The 21,932-nt window shown below is 44.4% G+C and overlaps 1 protein-coding gene across 1 annotated transcript in view; it reads right to left on the bottom strand.

The window, feature by feature from the left end:
- Positions 1 to 21,932, bottom strand: part of LOC311146062 (formin-like) — an 81,695-nt gene that overhangs the window by 49,194 nt on the left and 10,569 nt on the right. The window contains exons 5-12 of the mRNA XM_084182525.1: positions 17,426 to 17,567; positions 12,159 to 12,246; positions 7,102 to 7,163; positions 6,254 to 6,342; positions 5,181 to 5,310; positions 4,889 to 5,035; positions 4,727 to 4,786; positions 4,497 to 4,617 (exon numbers count right to left, since the gene is read on the bottom strand). Of these exons, the coding sequence (XP_084038651.1) occupies positions 4,497 to 4,617; positions 4,727 to 4,786; positions 4,889 to 5,035; positions 5,181 to 5,310; positions 6,254 to 6,342; positions 7,102 to 7,163; positions 12,159 to 12,246; positions 17,426 to 17,567 (839 nt within the window). The remainder of the gene's footprint in view (positions 1 to 4,496; positions 4,618 to 4,726; positions 4,787 to 4,888; positions 5,036 to 5,180; positions 5,311 to 6,253; positions 6,343 to 7,101; positions 7,164 to 12,158; positions 12,247 to 17,425; positions 17,568 to 21,932) is intronic.

Consider the following 21,932-nt stretch of genomic DNA (forward strand, 5'->3'; position numbering starts at 1 on the left):
CTCATCAGAGAGAGAGAGAGAGAGAGAGAGAGAGAGAGAGAGGTTAGTCTTGTCCGTGGTCTGGCCTGGCAGATCAGTGTTATTTACGCCAGGCACTGGATCATTTTCCATCAGCTCTAAAGCACAAGGAATTCTCTCACTAATCCACAATTATATACAACCCACCCCAGTGCACTGTCAGGCTCCCAGCTTCCCCCTCCCTCCCCTCCAGGCTAAAGCCCTGCTATAACCCAGGCTACATTGGGCCAGCCAGGAGGTAACGGTAAGACACCCACACCTCCCTCTTAGATAAATCTATCTCTATCAGCCGGGACCTATCCAGCATTTAACCCTGGCCCACGTCCTACATAGAGCCTGTCTGAGAACACAGTGCCTACATCCTCTGTACGCACAGCTCTGGAAACGATGAATTGCTGTAAGACATGGTACTCCAATGTTCAGGGTTTCAGCTAGAGTGCACCACTAGGCTCTGTTCTGCTGTAAGGGAATGCTTGGGAGATCTTAGTTTGAGGAAATCATAAAATAAATGATATAGATGATAGATTTTGTTTCAATTGGCTCCATATCTAAGAGGAAAACAAGGCACTCATCTTAGGTTGAGGAAATGTATGGACACATCTGTTGAAAAGGCAGTGTCATCATTTAATATATGGCCTGCTACCATGACAAAATAATATAAATAATTGAACATGGTTTAAAATTCCTATGTGAGGGTCTTGAGTTTACAAAGACTATATTATCTACACTGCATGTTCCCTGCATCTTGTGCCTGAAGTTGAGCAAAATGAGTAGCAGCCTATATTTAACAGTTATGTGTGGAGGAGAGGTGGTGGTACTCTACCCTAACGACTCCACACATGGAATTCCAAACTGGAGCCTCTGTCGTAAAACTGGCTTCAGGGTAAAGGCCTTGCCTCGACCTGACATTAAGGGGCATTTATAATAAAGACACTGTCTGATTTGCCATGGTGATGAATGCCGAACCCTGCACAGACCTTCTGTGAAACACTAAACTCCCCTGGGCAGCAAATGAGCTCTGACTGTTCTTTTTTATTTGACACTATTTCATTCAGTAGCGTCCCTGTCTCGCTGTCCGCCCAATTACCCAGCAGTTAAAGAGAGCTTTACGTGGCCGTGGCCTCCGCTGGCCCTGATTGGATGAAAGGTCCTCTCTGTGCCCACATGAGCCCTGGGACTGGGTGAACCAAGGATACTCTCCAGGAACATCTACATGTACCGTAGCCCCCAAAGGGACAGACACCCCTCCTGACACATAGAACTGAAAGCCTCAGAAGACACTAGGGAAAACACAGTGGAATATCCAGGTCTTACTCTATAGTTGCCAGGCTCCTTGGGCAGGAGAGAAGGGATGGATCTTACCCACCCCCATCCCCAGAGAGAGACCCAGAGAGAGGTCATCACCTCCTGCCCAAACAGGAAGGCAGATCAAATGAGGATCATGTTTCTGCACGGCAGAGTGGAGAGAGGGCAGCCGACAGGCCAGGGAGTCTGACCTACTCCTGTGCATCGTCTCAGACCAGACACACACATACATCTGCCTGGCTACTTACTGGAGCCTCACTCTGGGGAAGAGGGATATGGAGGAAGAAATCTATAGCCTGAACACCACTGTACCATAGCAAAGAATCAAAAAGTGGGGCAAAACAGGACTCATGAGGCTCCTGCATGGATAAGGAGAGCTGCTTTCATATTGTTAGCCTCCTTTCAGTTGAGAGTCCTTGTAGCTAAGATCCTGTGTTAGCACCAGCCACACCGAGTTAGACATAATTCAGATGTAAATGGAAGTGATCTGATATAATTAAGATCAGTTGGTTTCTTTAGGGTGCTTTAAATAAATAAATATTTATTCCTGGCGGCTGGCGGGGAGGATAGAAATGGGTGTCATAGGTGGACCTCACCAAACACTGAGAACACTCACCGCTCCCTGCCAATACCTAGAGGACTCCGGGCGAGACTGCTATTTATTTTTCCTGCAGTCGAGATCAAATATGTGGGTCCTTATGTTACATTTATTGTCTTTAAGTGTTCAATTTTCCTAATAAATGACTGACAGCTTGAGGTGGGTCTGGGGCTCTTTTGTAGACTCTTTGTATTTTCCCCCAGGTCAGAGAGGATCAGGGTTTAACAGCAATCTGCACTAGGAGGGGAGAGTGGAGAGCATATCTAATTGCTTTCATATGCTGTATTATTGGTTGATTGAAATAATCACAGACACCAGGGTGCTGGGGGGCAAAACCTTTAACCCCCGGATGGCCCAGCGGACCACTGACTGGCTAGCTGACTGACTAACTGACTGGCTTGGGGGTAACACCTTTAACCCCCGGACGGCCCAGCGGACCACTGACTGGCTAGATGACTGACTCACTGACTAACTGACTGGCTGGGGGGCAACGCCTATAACCCTTGGACGGCCCAGCGGACCACTGTCTGACTTACTGACTAACTGACGTGCTGGCTGACTGACTCACTTACTGACTAACTGACTAACTGACGTGCTGGCTGACTGACTCACTGACTAACTAATTGACTGGCTGGCTGGCTGGCTGGCTGGCTGGCTGGCTGGCTGACTGACTCACTGACCAACTGACTAGCTAGCTGACTGACTCACTGGCTAACTGACTGGCTGGCTGGGTGACAGTCTCACTGGCTAACTCACTGGCTGGCTAGCTGGCTGGCTAGCTGACTGGCTGACTGGCAAACTGGCTGACTGACACACTGGCTAACTGGATGACTGACTGGCTGGCTGACTGACTCACTGGCTAACTGACTGGCTGGCTGGCTGGCTGACTGACTGACTGGCTGGCTAACTGGCGGACCATGCCAGTAAGCACCGAGCTCCTGATACCAGCCATATGGTAACGTTTCTCCTGTGAGTGTTGCTCCTTTATTGCATTTCCATCCAGCTTTCATATCATCTGTAAATGTTTCAGACAGATAGACTTGCTTTGGCTAAAATGAAGACACTGACACTTCTGACATAGGATACTGTAAGTAGAGCATGATTAGGGCAGGGGGAAATGGGGGAGTGATGACATGCCTGTTAAGGCATGACACGATGCCTGGGAACAAGAAAAATGTGCTTCAGAGCGTCTGAGATCCTGAATCTATCCGGAAACACCTCTGACCAGTGGAGGCTCCTCAGAGGAGGAAGGGGAGGACCATCCTCCTCAGTGAATTTCATAAAACTAAAAATTCTAAAACATTAAAAAGTTATCCTTATTAGATAAAACTATACTAAATATAATCATGTCACCAAATAATTGATTAAAACACACTATTTTTCAACAGCACTCTGTAGGGTAGCACCATGGTGTAGCCGGAGGACAGCTAGCTTCCGTCTTCCTCTGGGTACATTGACTTCAATACAAAACCTAGGAGGCTCATGGTTCTCACCCCCTTCCATATACTTACACAGTAATTATGACAACCTCCAGAGGACGTCCTCCAGCCTATCAGAGCTCTTGTAGCATGAACTGACATGTTGTCCACCCAATCAAAGGATCAGATAATGAATCTAGTACTGAAAGCATAAGCTACAGCTAGCTAGCACTGCAGTGTATAACATGTGGTGAGTAGTTGACTCAAAGAGAGAGAAAGACAATAGTTGAACAGTTTTGAACAAATTAATTTCTTCCAAAATGAAGAAGAAGCAAAATAGAAATAGAGAGATAGAGAGATTTCGGCATTTCTTTCCACTTTCAGTTTCACTTACTTAGCTAACAAATGCAGCTAGCTAGTTTAGCCTACTGAAACACCCTGCTCAAACAGAGGGATGCTATGTTAGCTAGCTGGCTATGACTTTCCAAAACTACACTGGAACTCAAGTCAAGGTAAGCTTTTGATATTACTAATTTATTGCCACAGGGGTGTTTTCATTCTGCCGATTCTGTTGAAAAAAAATTATTAAACGGAAGCAAACGGAACAAAACGGGGATAAACATACCTGAATTTGTCCAATAGAAACTCTTGTTTGCAACTGTTGGTCTAATGATTACACCCTACATCAGTTAGATGCAGGGAAGAGTGTGCAAGGCGGTATTGAATGTCACTGTCTGTCCATGTGTCACTGTCTGTCACCTCAAATTTGTCTCTCGAACTGTGTGCACCTACGTTGTAAACTTTCATTCATAGACTAGGTTGTAGCAACCTCATGATGGGTATAGGGAAAATGTGAGTATCATGTAGTAACCTAAACCTATCGCTGTTACATTGAACTGGGTGAATGGAATGTGAATGAAAGTCATCCAATATGCTGTAATAGAAATAAGGCCATGCTCATGAAAAAATAAATAATCCTCCCTAATCTTAAACGGCACTGACCGCCACTGCCTCTGACGGATGACGGAGGAAAGTGTTCTTACAGGATAAGACAGAATGTATAATGTGTATCATACTACATATAGAGCAGTACGCCTCTATGTATGCCTGATGTTATGTGAGTTGCTTAGAAAAGAGTGAAATAAACTGTGTCTCACCAGTCAGGTCTCTCCTCAGCTTCCTCATGTCATTTGTGAGGTCTTCCAACTTGACCTGAGCGGCCAAGAATAAATCCTGTGGCTCAGGCAGTGGGAATATACTCTTGTCTGTTCCTGCGTGCTGCAAACCAACAGACAATCCATCAATGACAAAACATCAGGAAACAACAGAAGAATTGAGCTTTTAGTCCATCGTAGGAAATGTGTTAATTTAATCTGAAATACTGTACCTTGTCAAAATTGCGCAGATAGTATGCAACTACGTAATCGACCAGACTGATACGATTGTCCTAAAAGATACAAAGGGTCAGACAGAAGAAGCCAGTACAACTTCTCGGTAATATACTGTAGATTAATATAACGTAATATGGCTGTGTGTGTGGTGAATGTACCCTGCTCTTGACATCCTTCAGTTTGGGCAGGATCTCCAGGCCAAAGCCATCAGCCTGACCCCGCGTCCTGTTGCCTCCATTCATGTAGTTCCCAAAGGCTAGGACCAGCCCCATCACATCCTTCACACTTCTACAGTCCAGCAGATCCTGACAGACAGACAGACAGACAGACAGACAGACAGACAGACAGACAGACAGACAGACAGACAGACAGACACACACACACAGGGTCAGCATGATAAAAGCTCATACACTGACAAATCAATAAGATTGTAGTCATGTCATGTCTTACTTTGCTCACGGTGGAGACTATTTCTACTTTGCGGTGGATGGAAGATATGCAGTCGAGGAAGACAGACTGGAATATGATGCAGTGGGACCGGCCAGAGAAGTCTGGAATCTGGGAGAGTTCATACAAGAACCTGCACAAGGGGAAATAATGTGTTATGACAAAATTAAACAAAATGTCCAACAGGAAGAACTATTTTTAATCCTTGGCTGCGCTGCTTCCACACACACATGGCTGAGTCAGTATGGCTTTTAACTAGCAGCTGATAGTCATGAGTTGTCCTGCTCTAATAGTTTGATAGGTCCAGGGTCAACTAAAGGAGGGCTGGAGCACTGATTGATCAAAGGTAGCGTCAGGCCGACTCATGTAAACAGGGACATATCCGAGGAGAGCGGTAATATCCTGTGTCATTAGGCTGCTGATGGAGGCAGACACTGAGTGGGTATGAACATGGCCCTCAGCCCCACAGTGACAAGTCATTAACAGGCCAGCTACGTTTAACCCCCATGGGAGGGACTCCTCTCTGAGAGCCAGCAGCCGTCCATCTCTGCCATTCACTCTGAGACACACACACACGCACGTGTATGTCCACCCACACACACGCACACATTCACACATGCACACACACAAGCCCATTCCCTAAGTATGGAAGACATGAAGGTTGCAAAACAGACCAGGAACAAATATTTACTGTCTGAGGAAGACTAAGGAGCTTGGTTTTTTACTTCTTGAAATGATATATAAACACAAAAGTGATGCCACCTTTTCTAAGTGATGTTTATATAAAATATCTCCCTATACTGGTTTGGCTGTAAAGAACCATCAACGTGATGAGTGAGCCTCAGGCTGTCAAAGACCAAAGTGTTTCAAAATCAAACTGTTTGTCTCCGTCTGTACACATTAAAAACCACATGATGTGTTTCTAAAGTACCCTTTGAAATTGACATCTTGAATTCAATGGAGGTGATGGTTTTCTGTGTGTATGAGCTTCTAGTTCTCTGACTCCAGTAGAAGTCAGGGTCCAGTGTCCTACTGCCCTCTCCCTGAACCCTTGGGTGCTGGAGAAACACTCTTACTGTTCAGGCTTGTCCAGTAGCTTCACCTCGTCCTCCTTGGACGTCTCATAGTGTTTTTTAATCTTCTCCAGCTCGTCACTCGTGGCCCTCTGTGATCACACACAAACAAAACAGGTTAGTAGACAACAATAAAGCTGTAGCAATGAACGATATAGACATAGTAATTACAAAACAAGAGGTAGAATAGCAATAGATAAATGTTGAATGTGACATCCTTGAGAAATTAGCTGTAGACTAGCAGATGTTATGGAGCCCTGATGTAGTGTCAGTGGTGTAAAGTACTTACGTAAAAATACTTGAAAGTACTCCTTAAGTAGTTTTTTGGGGTATCTGTACTTTTCAATTTCTATTTGTTACTATTTTTACTCCACTATATTCCTAAAGAAAATAATGTACTTTTTACTCCATACATTTTCCCTGACACCCAAAGTACTCATTACATTTTGCTTAGCAGGACAGGAAAATGGTCAAATTCATGCATTTATCAAGAAAACATCGCTGCTCATCCCTACTGCCTCTGATTTGGCGGACTCACTAAATACACATGCTCTCGTTTGTAAATTATGTCTGAGTGTTGGAGTATGCCCCTGGCTATCCGGAAATTACGAAAACAAGAAAGTCGTGCCGTCTGGTTTGCCTAATATTAGAAATTTGAAATGATTTACTTGAGTCATTTTCTATTTAGGTATCTTTACTTTTGCTCAAGTATGGCAATTGGGTCCTTTTTCCACCACTGTGTAGTGTTAACAAAAGCATACTGAGTGAGAAAAACACTTAAAAAGGAGTTTAGATTCTCACATTTCTCTCATGCTATCGGATGACTTTATAGCACACTTCTGAATACTCACATTTTCATATAAAGCCTCGATGGTCTCCAAGTCCACCACAGAGTTATCCACACTCAAAACAGCTGGAAAAGTAAATTAATGTATTATAAAGATGGAATATGTTGGGTAAGCATGCTGTTTAAATTACCTGCTGCCTGGGTTTGGAGCCTAGGCCTGTTTTCCTGTGAGGGAGATTAAATTCATATAGGCATGCTATGTACAAAAAGAATGGATAGCAGCTAAACACTAGCATCGTTCAGATATTATCATAAACATCATGGAGGCTAATCTAAACTATAATTTACTGAAATAATACCCATGTCTATTATTTTGTCAACTCATTTCAACATTAAACATCTTTTGAGGTCTGAAATGTCTGACAAACTTAGATTTTGTAGTGAACTATCACTTTAAAGTGACTGAATGAGAGTATTAGGGAGTGGTGGGTATCGGGGCGTGTGGTCAGGCAGGCCAGGACAGCCATTGTGTCAGATCAGAGCAGAGCCAAGGGCTCACCTCACACGGGAGCTCTCCTCTCAGGCCGACATGCAGAAGACTAAGTCTATCAGCCCGGGTCACAGGAGAGAGCCTGTAACTGCTTAACCCCAGGACCTGCAGCCAGAACCACCACAGTCTCCAGTAATGATCTCTAAAGTGGGGCCACAGAGAGAGAGGAGGGGAGAGAGAGAGCGAGAGAGCGAGAGCGAGAGAGAGGAGGCTCCACTCATAGAAAAAAAGGTGCTATCTAGAACCCAAATGGGTTCTTCGGCTATCCCCATAGGAGAACCCTTTGAAGAACCCTTAATGGTTCCAGGTAGAACCATTTTGGTTCCAGGTAGAACCCTTTTGAGTTCCATCTAAAACCCTTTGCACAGAGGGTTCTACCTTGAACCAAAAAATAGTTATCCTATGGGGACAGCCAAATAACTTATTTGGAACCCTTTTTCTCAGAGTGTAGAGGAGAGAGAGAGATAGACAGAGCAATAGACTCTTATCAGCAGGGGTGAAAGTAAGCTTGAACGGTCCAGTACGGATAACCGGCAAAATAAATAGTGGGGGTACTCCGTACCGGTAAAATAAGAGCCTATCACAACAATTAAAACATAGATTCCAAGAAAACTATTACACTATTTATCATTACTGCATGTCAGTCGCATGAAAAATGAGCGAATAGACACTGAAATCTTGCTAAGGCAGAGATGAGTGGCCGATAACGAGATGCGTGGGGACAGCAGTGTATGCATACATTGAGGTTACAAGACTTGTTTAGGCCGAATGATGACAATCACTGAATGTCATTCATAATACTTTTGGTGTTTTGTATGTGATGTCTCTTTGCATTTATCAAATGGCACCGTATGGATGCCGGAATTATTTTAGACTGGAGTAGCCTAATACTTGGAATAGTAACTGGAGTCTAGACACTGAATGTAGGCCTCACATATAGCCTAGCCTATTATAATATGAACTCCTGCAGAATTAAGTGTTCCTCATAGTAAAATGATAGGCCAAATGTTCATTTTGTCTCGGGAACAGGAATGGAGAAATATGAATGATTTATTTCAGCATCTTGAGAGAATGCAAATACACAGTTAGGGACCTGTTGTGTAGCCTAAATGTGCAATTTATTTCAGCGACATAAAAGCATTAAAAAAACATAAAATATGCATCCAAGACTAACTTAAATACTATCAGAAACATGTTGGATCTTTTCCCCAGCTTTTCATTTCCTTAAAACCAACCAAACTGATGTCATTTGGAAACCTCTCTGGTCCCTAAATGTTGTCATTCCGTGAAAGAAACAGACAAATTAAAGAGAAAACTTTACAGACGTCAACTAGATTGTTGATGATGCATTGATCATTCTATCGATTTATGACATTATTCTGGTGATCAACGCTTTATTTAGTATTCTAGACGAGCATCAAGTAATGACAGAAGAGAAGCGGCATGTATCGAATTATAGACAAGTTGACCAACAAGTAGCCTACCAAATTAAAATAAAAAACTTTGTGCACCGCCTGTCTTTCCGCCATCCTTGAGTAACGTGCGCAGGTAGCCTACATGAGCCTTTTGAAGTAATTGTTTGACAATCAGATACAAACATCATGACTGGTTGTGTTTATGCCACATTAAAACCTCTAAAAGTCTAAGCCTGGGGTGGAGTTCTACTAAGCTAACATATGGAATTGTTTTAAGATGGTCATACCATGGATCATTAAGCTATTTGATTTATAATTTTTGTATATAAAGAAATTAAATAAACATTATTTGATAAACTATTGAATTTGGCCTTTACTACAATAGCCCATAGAAACTAATTAAATAACACATTCATAAATGGCAAAAAAAGACAGTCACAAAATGTATGAAATGCCTGTTTTTGTTGGCACAAAACTACCTCCATACTTCCATTCATTTGTATGGGTTACTGTCAGACAAATCTTGTGACACTTGTGGGGGACATAGAACAAAACGGAGAGCACCATTGTGTTCGTAAGAGTTTCATCTTTCCATAGTTAGTAGGTCAAACTGTTCGGACGCTCCAGACATTTTCGTGAGAATACCGATTTTCGGGATGTGTCCTGGTCTGACAAACAACGCTGTACCTCAGTCACAGATGCGGAAAGCCCACATAGACGGACGCGGTGGATTGAGATGCAGCCCATGCAAAAAAACAGATATCTCTAGCTTAAACTGACGGAATTTGAGGAGATTCTTTTATCACGTTAATTAGAGTAAAAGTAAATTAGAGTAAAAGTAAATGTAAAACGACAAATCTTTCCTATTAGGCCCATAGAGATCCTATTAAATTAAAAATGATTCTATATGTAATTCTATGATTAGGCCCATAAAAATTACAAAGTGCGTTCACACAATGTTGAGAAGTAAAAGGCCTTGAAATATACCTGTGCATCAGATTGTTTATGTCCTTATTTTGTCTCTCTAAAACTAGATTGCACACAGGAAGACATTTTATCTACTTTCACCCCTGCTTATCAGCAAAAGGAAAAGAGAGAGTGAGAAAGAAAGTGCGAGAGAGAAAGTAAGAGAGGGAGAGCTCTGCTCAGTGTCTCAGAAAGAGGAGTCACAGCTTTATGGCTGGGTGCAGGTCAGGGAGGAGAGAGGAGAGGAGGGGGCAGACTGGGAGGAATGGCTCCTGGTCTCAATGACAATATGGATCTGTGTGCTGTCAGCTGCAGACTAAAGTGCGACGCCTGCTCTCAGAGTGGAAACAAGCCCCTCTCTACACCACTGTGGCTGCGTCAACTCTCAGAGTCGCATGGCTTGCAAAGAACCACCAGTGAAGTCGAGCCAAAAGCACATGACTGTACTGTATACAGCAACACCCCTGGAGTCAATAAGACATGTCACCTTCTATCTCCAAGCAGTGCCTCCAAATAAGAAGAAACAGTTCTGCATCCCAGAATCCAAGCATTCTTCCACTGACGTCCACAGCTTCCCCAAGCCCCTACGACCAGCTGAGGCAGCAGGGCAGCCCTAGAGGATGGATCAAAGTGGAGAGCATGCTGGACGCAGGCTGGAGGTGGAGGGCCATTTCCTACTTCTTATTAGAGTGGATTACTCAAGGCCTCAGCGCGCCCGCCATGCACCCGTCAATCACACACCAAAGGGGGGCCGCAGCGCAGTGCAGCACAGTGCTCTGAGCCAAAGGAGGCCTGGCCCGGATATCTCTCCACACCGGGAGATCAAAGAAACCCTGTCGCCGCCTCACTCCCTCTCCCTACACTTCTCACCCATCGCTCAGGGTGTGTGTGGTGTGTGTGGTGAGGTGTGGGGGAGCCTCCCCTCTGCCTTGAACTGCGGTGGCCCAGGAGGTCCCCCAGCCAGGCTCAGGCCCTCCGTTGGCCCCCGCTCTTCCCTCTCCCTGCCCTGGGCCACCAGAGCCCTGCCTCCCCTCACTCCCCCCTCCCTAGTGGCTTTAATTACATTACATGTCCCATGTCCTTTTAATTTGCCAACAAAGGGCAGGCAAGCAGGCGAGGCCAGGGACCAGGGCCGTTAGAAGTGCTTATTAAGACGCTTTGCTGCATTGTCAGATTCAAATTGTCCATTTCACCTACACCTCCCATTAAGGCTGTAGGAAGCAGGCTCACGCTGAGAGAGAGCAGGCTCTTTTATTGGGGGTTATTTACCTCGACACCGACAGAGGGAGAAGGAGAGAGAAAAAAATATCAAAACCAAAAACGGCAGATTGGCCCAATGTGTTGTTTGGCTTGCATTGGGTAAGCGTTTTTATGTGGCGGTGCGGTGTCTGCTGACTGTGAAGGTGGATTTATACACACTCAGATCATTAGCAGGGTGTCGCTCCCATTAGGCGGTGGAAACCGTCACTGGCAACAATAAACAGATCTGCCGGGTCGGCCGCATGCTCAGACTGCCAGGCGCTCCACTCCCAGTCTCAGTCCCTGTCCCAGTATCAACCCAGTGCACCCTGGCTGTCACCAACGGCCCCAACCCATGTACGCCTAACCGTTGCCTCAGACATCCCCCGCCCCATTCACATACATAAACATGTACAGTCAAATACAGATACAGAACCAAATACTCCATTCCTCTTTAGTTCAAGAAGGAAAATATTGATGTGATTTTGACCAGTGCAGGAACGATTGAATCTGGCGAGACAAAAATTGCTAATTTTATTCCAATGCTGTTGACTCACAACATTATGTACTAGTCTGGGAAACTGGGAGCACTAGTCTGGAAAACTTGGAAATCTTCCACATTCGACATGAATCACAACTTCATCTATAAAAGTGGAACTATTCACACATTAGGGTCTGTCAAGAGGCAGGAAACAATTTGCACCGGGCTTCAACATTTCTACTTTCTAAAAAGTAACTATTTTCATCATTTGTTATGCCATTTAAGCATATTTTCTAATCTAGTGAAAATAGGATTGTAACTCAAGTTTATCACTGTTTAATTGGAAAAATTACTGTTCGACGGAGAGGAAATTACAGGTTGTCAGAAATATAGACAATATCCTCCAGTAATAATCTGCCAAACAGCTTGGTTTTAACACAGTTAAGGAGTTCATATTTCTATGCTCTCACCTTTCTGAATGTCCTTCATTTCAAGGTGCAGACTTGAGATGAGGATGCCTACTGCTTGGGAACGTTTCCCATCCAGCAGTTTGATAATCTGCAGAAAAGACATAAACATCATAATTGAATCACAGGGATTACATCAGAGAGCGAGAATAACACTGGATTATACATCCTCTATTTGATCACCATCTCCATGTGATTGAAGTGGCACAGTTTATACAGTTGGTAAAATGCAGACCAACAGTTAATCTTAAATTCAACTAATAAGATGTATTTTACTAGAATACTAGAATATGATATAATATGATATATTCAGATGAAACAGGGACACAGGTTACCATCATCCACAGTCTTTTTCCCAGAGGCCAGAGGAAAGTATCACTTAGTCACTTCCCAGAGAAAGACCACTTGATGATATATTGACTCTGGGAGAGGACAGAAGAAGTGCTCTAAAGGAGAGTCATTCTAACATCTCTGTGGGGCGTCTGGATTGACCCTAAAGCCACACTAATCTACACAGTGTCATGATAACAGGAAGTGAGAGATGATAGAAACCCACACGCCACAGACAGAGGCCTTATCAAATGACATCACTAAGAATGCAGAGCACAGAGTATAGAGAAAAAGTCCCCCTTTAAAAGTGCATGATATAGTCGAAAACATAAAGCCACAGGAAAGTAAAAAGTAAAAAATGAAACCATAAAAGGACATATATTCAGTCTGGAAGAGCAGGCAAGAGTTTTTTACAACAAACTATAAATTAACAGGATTTTTATTTGTGCCTACACATGGTCACAATTACTTATGACTGAATTACCCATTAAGCTAGAAACAGTTTTGGCAAGGTAAAGCCCAGCTCTAAAATGTAATGTCTCAGCCTTCTTCATTACTGCATCTCAGGTACTGGGCCATCCAGTGGGAACCAAGGAGCAGAAGCCTTAGAAGTGAGTATTGCGTTACATAAGGTAAGAGTACATACTGCTTCCACGTCCATTACTAATATAACTGGGGATCTTCCTATATGGGGACATGAGAAGGGAAGCAGGCAGAGTGAGAGGCTTTCCCAACACCTTTAATGAACTGCGCTGGTCAGGCCACACTAAAAGCCTCCCAGGAACCCTGGCCACTGATCTGGAGGAACAAGCCTGGATGCTTACTCTCAGGCATGCAAGGAAGGAACCTTCCGATGCTGATGCTGAGAGCTCTGTTAGAAACCCATGACGAGTATAACAGCTACCTCCAGTGGACACTGGGAGAACTGCCCACCAGTCCAAGTCAAGGTGAGGTCCTTCCAGCAGACCAAAAAAACACTTGAAATAGAGAGGAGACATTGGTTTGACACTGAAATGAATATTAAAATATCAAAAGAGGAAGTGCTTTGAGTGGGGGGCTCACTGGGTTTCCTCATCTCCTCAACGCAGCGCAGCACCCGGCTCCTGTAGCTCATTATCCTCACTCCCAATATGCAGCGACACGTGCATCCTCTCCTTTCCACTTCAAATGCCCCCACAGGTGTCATCTCCTCTCCTCCAGCCCCACTGTGGAGCCGAGTGGAGCCACATGGCTACAATTACCCCCAGTCTGGTCTGGTGTGTCCTGGGCGGCCATGGACTGTGGAGGCTGACAGAGAGCACATTCCCCTGCATGTCATCTCTGCTGCTTTGATATGATAATCAGTGGTGGGAAAGAAAAGGCCTCCAGAGTAAACAGCAGCTTTCAGTTGTATTGGACACATGATACAGATTAGCACTCCCATGTACAGACTCACCCCTCTAACCCTCCCCTACTGCCCCAACTTCCACTTAGGGTCCTGTATGTAGAGTTGTGCATTAGGAGGGATGTGAGAAAAACGGCTAATCTCCATAATGCCCATACACATTCCATTCATTTTCTCCCCATCACACCCCCGACTAGGCCCACAGGTGTTATCTGATCTGGCAATACTTTCTGAACAAGTAACAAGTGCGTCAGGCATGTATAGGTATTCTGCCATCACACACAACACTGTGTGCTCTACGGCTAACATGCTTAGTACAGTGAAAACCATCATGTGTGAAGAGTATAGCTGCTCTTCATAAAGTTGATGGAGACGACTACAGGGCAGAGATTGAATGACTTGTCTCTGTGTCGTGTCGAACTTTATCGGTGTGGTGGCGAGGCCAGGACAGGACTATTGGCTTGTCAAATCTCTTCGGGGGAAGATATTGCAGAGTAAGGCAAGACAGCGCTCTTGATTGACCCTGTGTCTCCACAGGCCCAGTCTGGCTCTGTCTGTTAGCTAGTTGGATGACAGTCTGCTCCCCCCGCCTGTCTCCATCTCCCCTCTCTCCAGCCCCCCTCTCCTCCTCCCTTCCCTCCCCCTCTTTATCTTCATCTCCTCTACCTTTCCACCCTCATCTACACTCTCCTCTCTTCCCCCCTCTCCATCCCCCTCTCCTCCCCCCTCCTTTGTCCAGTCAGAGCCAGTAGTTCTGGGAACCTATCAACAGAAGATGATTCAGAGAGTTTGAACGTTGGAAGATAAACTTTTAGGGATAAAATATGAAGCAGTAAACAAGTTACTTTTGTTTAGCTGACCCTTCTAAATGTGTTGGAGTGCCAAGGGGCTGTAGCCAACCCTTTCCACAGTTGTGGTAGCGTCTCCAAGTAATCATAGCTGAACACAGGCTGCTGTCTCTGGCCTGAGTATAGTACAGCCCCTAGTACAGCTCACTGCTCATGGACATCTGTACCACATACTGTATCTACCATCTCAAATAAGAACTACCAAGAAAAGTATCCCAATTTCTAGTCGGTTATGTGCATTTGTGTCCGCACAGCTCAGGCCAATGCTCAGGCCCCATGTTGTTGTCAAGTCCAATGCTGCAACTCTGCACTTCTGCAGCCATATGTGTCAGCGCTCCCACTGCCCCCATGGCACTGAGTGTGGCGTCCAGGCTGTTAAAAATCGGCCACTAGCCCAAACTGTCCCCTTCCCAATCCATACACATTGTCATCAATCTGTCAAGGCTCCAGTCTACTGTACAGGCCTCAGTGTGTGTGTATCCATCCAGTCTGGTCATTCTGAACCCACAAACTGGCCCAACATTTGATCCAACTCAGACAGCCACAGAGAGACACCAGGTTGGCAGGTAGCCTTAATGTAGCGGTTAAGAGCATCGGGCCAGTAAACTAAAGGTCGCTGGTTCAAATCCACAAGCCGACTAGGTGAAAAATCTGCCGATGTGCCCTTGAGCAAGGCAGTCGTATGGCTTGGGAGTAGAAGCTGTTAAGGAGCCTTTTGGTCCTAGACTTGGCGCTCCGGTACCGCTTGCTGAGCAGTAGCAGAGAGAACAGTCTATGACTTGGGCGACTGGAGACTTTGACAATTTATTTGGCCTTTCTCTGGCACCGCCTAGTATATAGGTCCTGGATGTCAGGAAGCTTGGCCCCAGTGATGTACTGGGCCGTACGCACTACCCTCTGTAGCACCTTACGGTCAGATGCTGAGCAGTTGCCATACCAGGCAGTGATGCAACCGGTCAGGATGCTCTCGATGGTGCAGCTGTAAAACGTTTTGAGGATCTGGGCATCCATGCCAAATCTTTTCAGTCTCCTGAGGAGGAAAAGGTGTTGTCATGCCCTCTTCACAACTGTCTTGGTGTGTTTGGATCATGATAGTTCGTTGGTGATGTGGACACTAAGGAACTTGAAACTCTCGACCCGCTCCACTTCAGCCCCGTCGATATTAATGGGGGCCTGTTCGGCACTCCTTTTCCTATAGTCCACGATCAGCTCCTTTGTCTTGCTCACATTGAGGGAGAGGTTGTTGTCCTGGCACCACACTGCCAGGTCTCTGATCTCCTCCCTATAGGCTGTCTCATCGTTGTTGGTGATCAGGCCTACCACTGTTGTGTCGTCAGTAAATGTAATGATGGTGTTGGAGTCGTGCTTGGCCACGCAGTCGTGGGTGAACAGGGAGTACAGGAGGGGACTAAGCACGCACCCCTGAGGGGCCCCAGTGTTGAGGATCAGCGTGGCAGATGTGTTGTTGCCTAACCTTACTACCTGGGGGCGGCCCGTCAGGAAGTCCAGGATCCAGTTGCAGAGGGAGGTGTTTAGTCCCAGGGTCCTTAGCTTAGTGATGAGATTTGTTGGCACTATGGTGTTGAACGCTGAGCTGTAGTCAATGAACAGCATTCTCACATTGGTGTTCCTTTTGTCCAGGTGGGAAAGGGCAGTGTGGAGTGCGATTGAGATTGCATTATTTGTGGATCTGTTGGGGCAGTATGCGAATTGGAGTGGGTCTAGGGTCAGCCTCCTAGCTCACGTTGATATCTGATCTAGCTGCATTAGCCCAGGAAAACATTAGTCATTGTGCATGTTCTATAATTTCTCTCAAACGATAACTACGACCAGGTTCTGTAGGAAAATAACTATCAAACTAAGTTGGAAGTACAATCCAAAGAACATTCCAAGCCATGGCATAGAACAGTTTAATCTGCAGCTGATTGTGAAGTGTAAGCAGCAGGTCTTCGAAAGTTGGATTCTACTCAGCTCTGCTTCCATACACAGGGCCAGGAGAAGAGAACTGAACCTGATAGCCTGCTTTGACCTAGTCCAAGAGCTGGCTACACCAATCACCAGGAATTGGACAGTTGGGAGTAAGAGGAGAAAAGGGAGGGGAGTGATTTACTCCTTGCACACTTTGTGTTCTTTCTAGATTAGACTCCATGTAAGGCTGGGATCCTTACTTGGACTAACTCAGCAGAGCTCCTAAAGGAATGTTCCAGAGGTAAGTGGTCTAGGGTTGGAGAATACGGGATAATCTGCTGACACCATTGTACTCATTTAGCAGATGCTCTTACTGGAGTAAAAGTAATAACGTCCTCAAAAATGTGTTTATGTCAATATTTTCTTTCTGACTACCTAATCTCAATCATTCCTGATATTGACGAGGAAACTCTAGTAAAGGAAATATGAATTCAAATGTGCCACTAACGCCCTCGTGTGGTAACAATTAAACACATTATGATGACAAAGCATTTTCTTTAGAGAAGACAGGTGTCTGAGAAATACAACGTGCCATGCCAAATGGAGTGTGTCATCGTTACTGATGACAGCTTTAGAGTTACAGCATATGGGTCCCTGCATGGAAAGTCCAATAGCAGTCATCACTTTCCAAACCCAAGATATTTAAGATGCTCCTCCTGAGAGAGGAAAAACAGCAGTAGCCAACACAATATAACAGCAGCAGCACAGGGGAGAGAAGAGAATGGATGAGTTAAACCAACCTTCTTAGTCTTGGCCTTCTTCTCAAAGGTGTCTGAGAGGGGCTTCTTCTTTGGCTGCAGAGTGGCCTTGGAGAAAAGGTCCTCAAACTCCTTGGTGTCTACGATGTCTGGTTCCTCCAGAGAACCCCACAGTGTATTATTACTGGAAACAAGAGACAGGCTTTTAGTCTGGGGCTGGCGGAGAGATACACTTCCATACGCTGAGGAGCACCACAATTCAACATAAAACCCTCTTTAATGACAGTGTTACTGTGATGACAGAAGAGTGTGTTACAGAGCTGACTTCTTGGGAAAAGTAGAATAGCTAGTGGACTGCTCAGTACAAATTGTCCTGTGCTAGAGATAAACAGATATGAAGCAGTTTATTTGATGTTTACTTGGGCTGTCCAGTGTTTACTTCCATCTTTTGATTTATAGCAGACGTTTGCTGGAGTGAGAATTTGCAGAATGCAGAGAAAACCGATATGAATTTACACTTTTTAATAATGTGACATTTATGACTGAGGCTTCCGAAAATCATGTGACTTAAGTGTCCCTGAGTTTGAGATGTGAGATTTCAGCACGAAAGGAGCATTTCAAATAAACTACCAGGAAGATAGGAGGTATTCTGTTTCCTCTGTTGCTGGGTAACACTGAAAGCAAACAGAGAGGGAGTCTGAAGATGTCTCTGTACAGGAGTCTCCCAGAGTTCAGCCCTGCTCTGCTACCTTTACTTTCCATTCCTCTTTTAACTCACAGAAGACAACTATCCCCTGTGTCAGACAGTGTGGTAGCCTTAGACTCTGCATGATAAGTGATCCAGCCTCCTAGTCTCTGATAACGCAGGGAGAGGAAGATGAAGTCAGCCATAACTCAGCCTGTATATAGGCCAGGTCAGGCAGCTTCACAGGCTGCAGGTTTACTGAGAGGTTCATCAGGACCCACCCATGTGAGGCAGACTTACTGTATGTACACTGAGTATACCAAACATTAGGAACACCTTCCTAATATTGAGTTACACCCCCCCTTTTGCCCTCAGAACAGCCTCAATTCGTCGGGGCATGGACTTTACAACGTGTCGAAAGCGTTCCACAGGGATGCTGGCCCATGTTGACTCCAATGCTTCACACAGTTGTGTCAAGTTGGCTGGATGTCCTTTGGGTGGTGGACCGTTCTTGATACACACGGGAAACTGTTGAGCGTGAAAAACCCAGCAGCGTTGCAGTTCTTGACACAAACCGGTGCGCCTGGCACCTACTACCACACCCCGTTCAAAGGCACTTACATATTTTGTCTTGCCCATTCACCCTCTGAATGGCACACATACACAATCCATATCTCAATTGTCTCAAGGCTTAAAAATCTATCTTTAACCTGTCCCCTCCCCTTCATCTACACTGATTTAAGTGACATGAATAAGGGATCATAGCTTTCACCTGGATTCACCTGGTCAGTCTATGTCATGGAAAGAGCAGGTGTTATTAATGTTTGTATACTCAGTGTATAACACATGTCATGTTGACTTTCAAATTAGAGTTTATCTACTGATACTACTGTGTAATGTTGCATGATTTAGCAACTTTCTATACAGGATCCCTTTGTAAAATGTAAAAGGCCTACTGTTTGACACTTTTTTACACTGCTTCTGTAGATGTACAGTTGAAGTCGGAAGTTTACATACACCTTAGCCAAATACATTTAAACTCAGTTTTTCACAATTCCTGACTTTTAATCCTAGTAAAAATTCCCTGTCTTAGGTCAGTTAGGATCACCACTTCATTTTAAGAATGTGAAATGTCAGAATAATAGTGCTGAGAATAATTTATTTCAGGTTTTATTTATTACATCACATTCCCAGTGGGTCAGAAGTTTACATACACTCAATTAGTATTTGGTAGCATTGCCTTTAAATTGTTTAACTTGGGTCAAATGTTTCGGGTAGCCTTCCACAAGCTTCCCACAATAAGTTGGGTGAATTTTGTCCCATTCCTCCCAACAGAACTGGTGTAACTGAGTCACGTTTGTAGGCCTCCTTGCTCTCACACGCTTTTTCAGTTCTGCCCACAAATGTTCTATAGGATTGAGGTCAGGGCTTTGTAATGGCCACTCCAATACCTTGACTTTGTTGTCCTTAAGCCATTTTGCTACAACTTTGGAAGTATGCTTGGGGTCATTGTTCATTTGGAAGACCCATTTGCGATCAAGCTTTAACTTCCTTACTGATGTCTATAGATGTTGCTTCAATATATCCACATAATTTTCCTTCCTCATGATGCCATCTATTTTGTGAAGTGCACCAGTCCCTCCTGCAGCAAAGCACCCCCACAGCATGATGCTGCCACCCCCGTGCTTCACGATTGGGATGGTGTTCTTCGGCTTGCAAGCACCCCCCTTTTTCCTCCAAACATAACGATGGTCATTATGGCCAAACTGTTCTATTTTTGTTTCATCAGACCAGAGGACATTTCTCCAAAAAGTTCGATCTTTGTCCCCATGTGCAGTTGCAAACCGTAGTCTGGCTTTTTTATGGCGGTTTTGGAGCAGTGGCTTCTTCCTTGCTCAGCGGCCTTTCAGGTTATGTCGATATAGGACTAGTTTTACTGTGGATATAGATACTTTTGTACCTGTTTCCTCCAGCATCTTCACAAGGTCCATTGCTGTTGTTCTGGGATTGATTTACACTTTTCGCACCAAAGTACGTTCATCTCTAGGAGACAGAACGCGTCTCCTTCCTGAGCCGTATGATGGCTGCGTGGTCCCATGGCGTTTATACTTGTGTACTATTGTTTGTACAGATGAACGTGGTACCTTCAGGCGTTTGGAAATTGCTCGCAAGGATGAACCAGACTTGTGGAGGTCTACAATAATTTTTCTGAGGTCTTGGCTGATTTCTTTTGATTTTCCCATGATGTCAAGCAAAGAGGCACTGAGTTTGAAGGTAGGCCTTGAAATACATCCACAGGTACACCTCCAATTGACTCAAATGATGTCAATTAGCCTATCAGAAGCTTCTAAAGCCATGACATAATTTTCTGTAATTTCCCAAGCTGTTTAAAGGCACAGTCAACTTAGTGCATGTAAACTTCTGACCCACTGGAATTGTGATACAGTGAATTATAAGTGAAATAATCTGTCTGTAAACAATTGTTGGAAAAATTACTTGTGTCATGCACAAAGTAGATGTCCTAACCGACTTGCCAAAACTATAGTTTGTTAACAAGAAATATGTGGAGTGGTTGAAAAACTAGTTTTAATGACTCCAACCTAAGTTTATGTAAACTTCCCACTTCAACTGTAGGTTAAAGCACTGTATCCATACTGTATATACTTTAGATATGCCTTAAATGTGTTTGGGTTCATGAGTTTCTTTCTACTGTCCAGTCATTACGTCAGGGTTTGGCCGGCCCGGGCTGTTCCTCCAGAGAGGAGACATTTTATAACTGTGGAGATGAAGTGAACTCAACAAACATTCTAAAAGGTTGGCTGGCTAGTCATGGCTGAAATACCACAGCAATCAACCACATAGCCAGAGACTCAATTAGGGTGACGTGAGTGCAATTGGGTCCTATTTGCTATTGGCTTCCCACAGCAATAGTGAAAGTATCTGTCTGGGACAGCCCAGAAGAGGCTTTAACCAAGAACATAATGATACTCCTGAAAATCCACCCTTTCATTTCATACTGCCTTCATAGGGACTAACTCAAATAACTCCACGCAATGGGCTCTGACTGAGTCCAGCATGCTGCAGTGGAGGAAACATTGTTGGAAAATGTTGGGAAAGTAAATCTACAGAAACTTCACAAAGCCTTTGTAATTCCAAGGTAGACAACATTTATAAATGACCGGACCATGCCTGTATTGTCATTTATGCATTTCCCCTATATGTCATGTATGCAATTCCTCTATATGTCATGTATGCATTTCCCCTATATGTCATGTATGCATTTCCCCTATATGTCATGTATGCAATTCTCCTATGTCATGTATGCAATTCCCCTATATGTCATGTATGCATTTCCCCTATATGCATTTTAGCAGCGGCAAACCGTAGATGTATAGATGCATGCCCCAGGAAGATGTAACCCTGTAGCTCAGTTGGTAGAGCATGGCGCTTGCAACGCCAGGGTTGTGGGTTCGTTTCCCACGGGGGGCCAGTATGAAAAATGTATGCACTCACTAACTGTAAGTCACTCTGGATAAGAGCGTCTGCTAAATGACTAAAATGTAAATGTAAATGTCACCCCCCCTGCAGGAAGACTCCATTAATCCCCTGCTAAATCTGCCACATCTGCTGAAAGAAATCCTAGGGGAAACACTAGTGTTAACTATTCCTTCCCTATTACAGGTTCCTCATAAAGCCTGCTCTGTATACACAGTAAAATTGTGTGTATCTTGACATTTGTTCGTTGACCTGGCATTATTTCAAAGTGTACTGTATTTCCCCTCATAATGTCCATTAGCCCAAAAAGTTGTTACAGTTAAGAGTCCTGTTTAATTCCGTTCTCCTGTAAACTTTATAGCAGACATG

Source organism: Coregonus lavaretus (assembly GCF_964263955.1).
Source record: "Coregonus lavaretus genome assembly, chromosome: 18".
NCBI lineage: Eukaryota > Metazoa > Chordata > Actinopteri > Salmoniformes > Salmonidae > Coregonus > Coregonus lavaretus.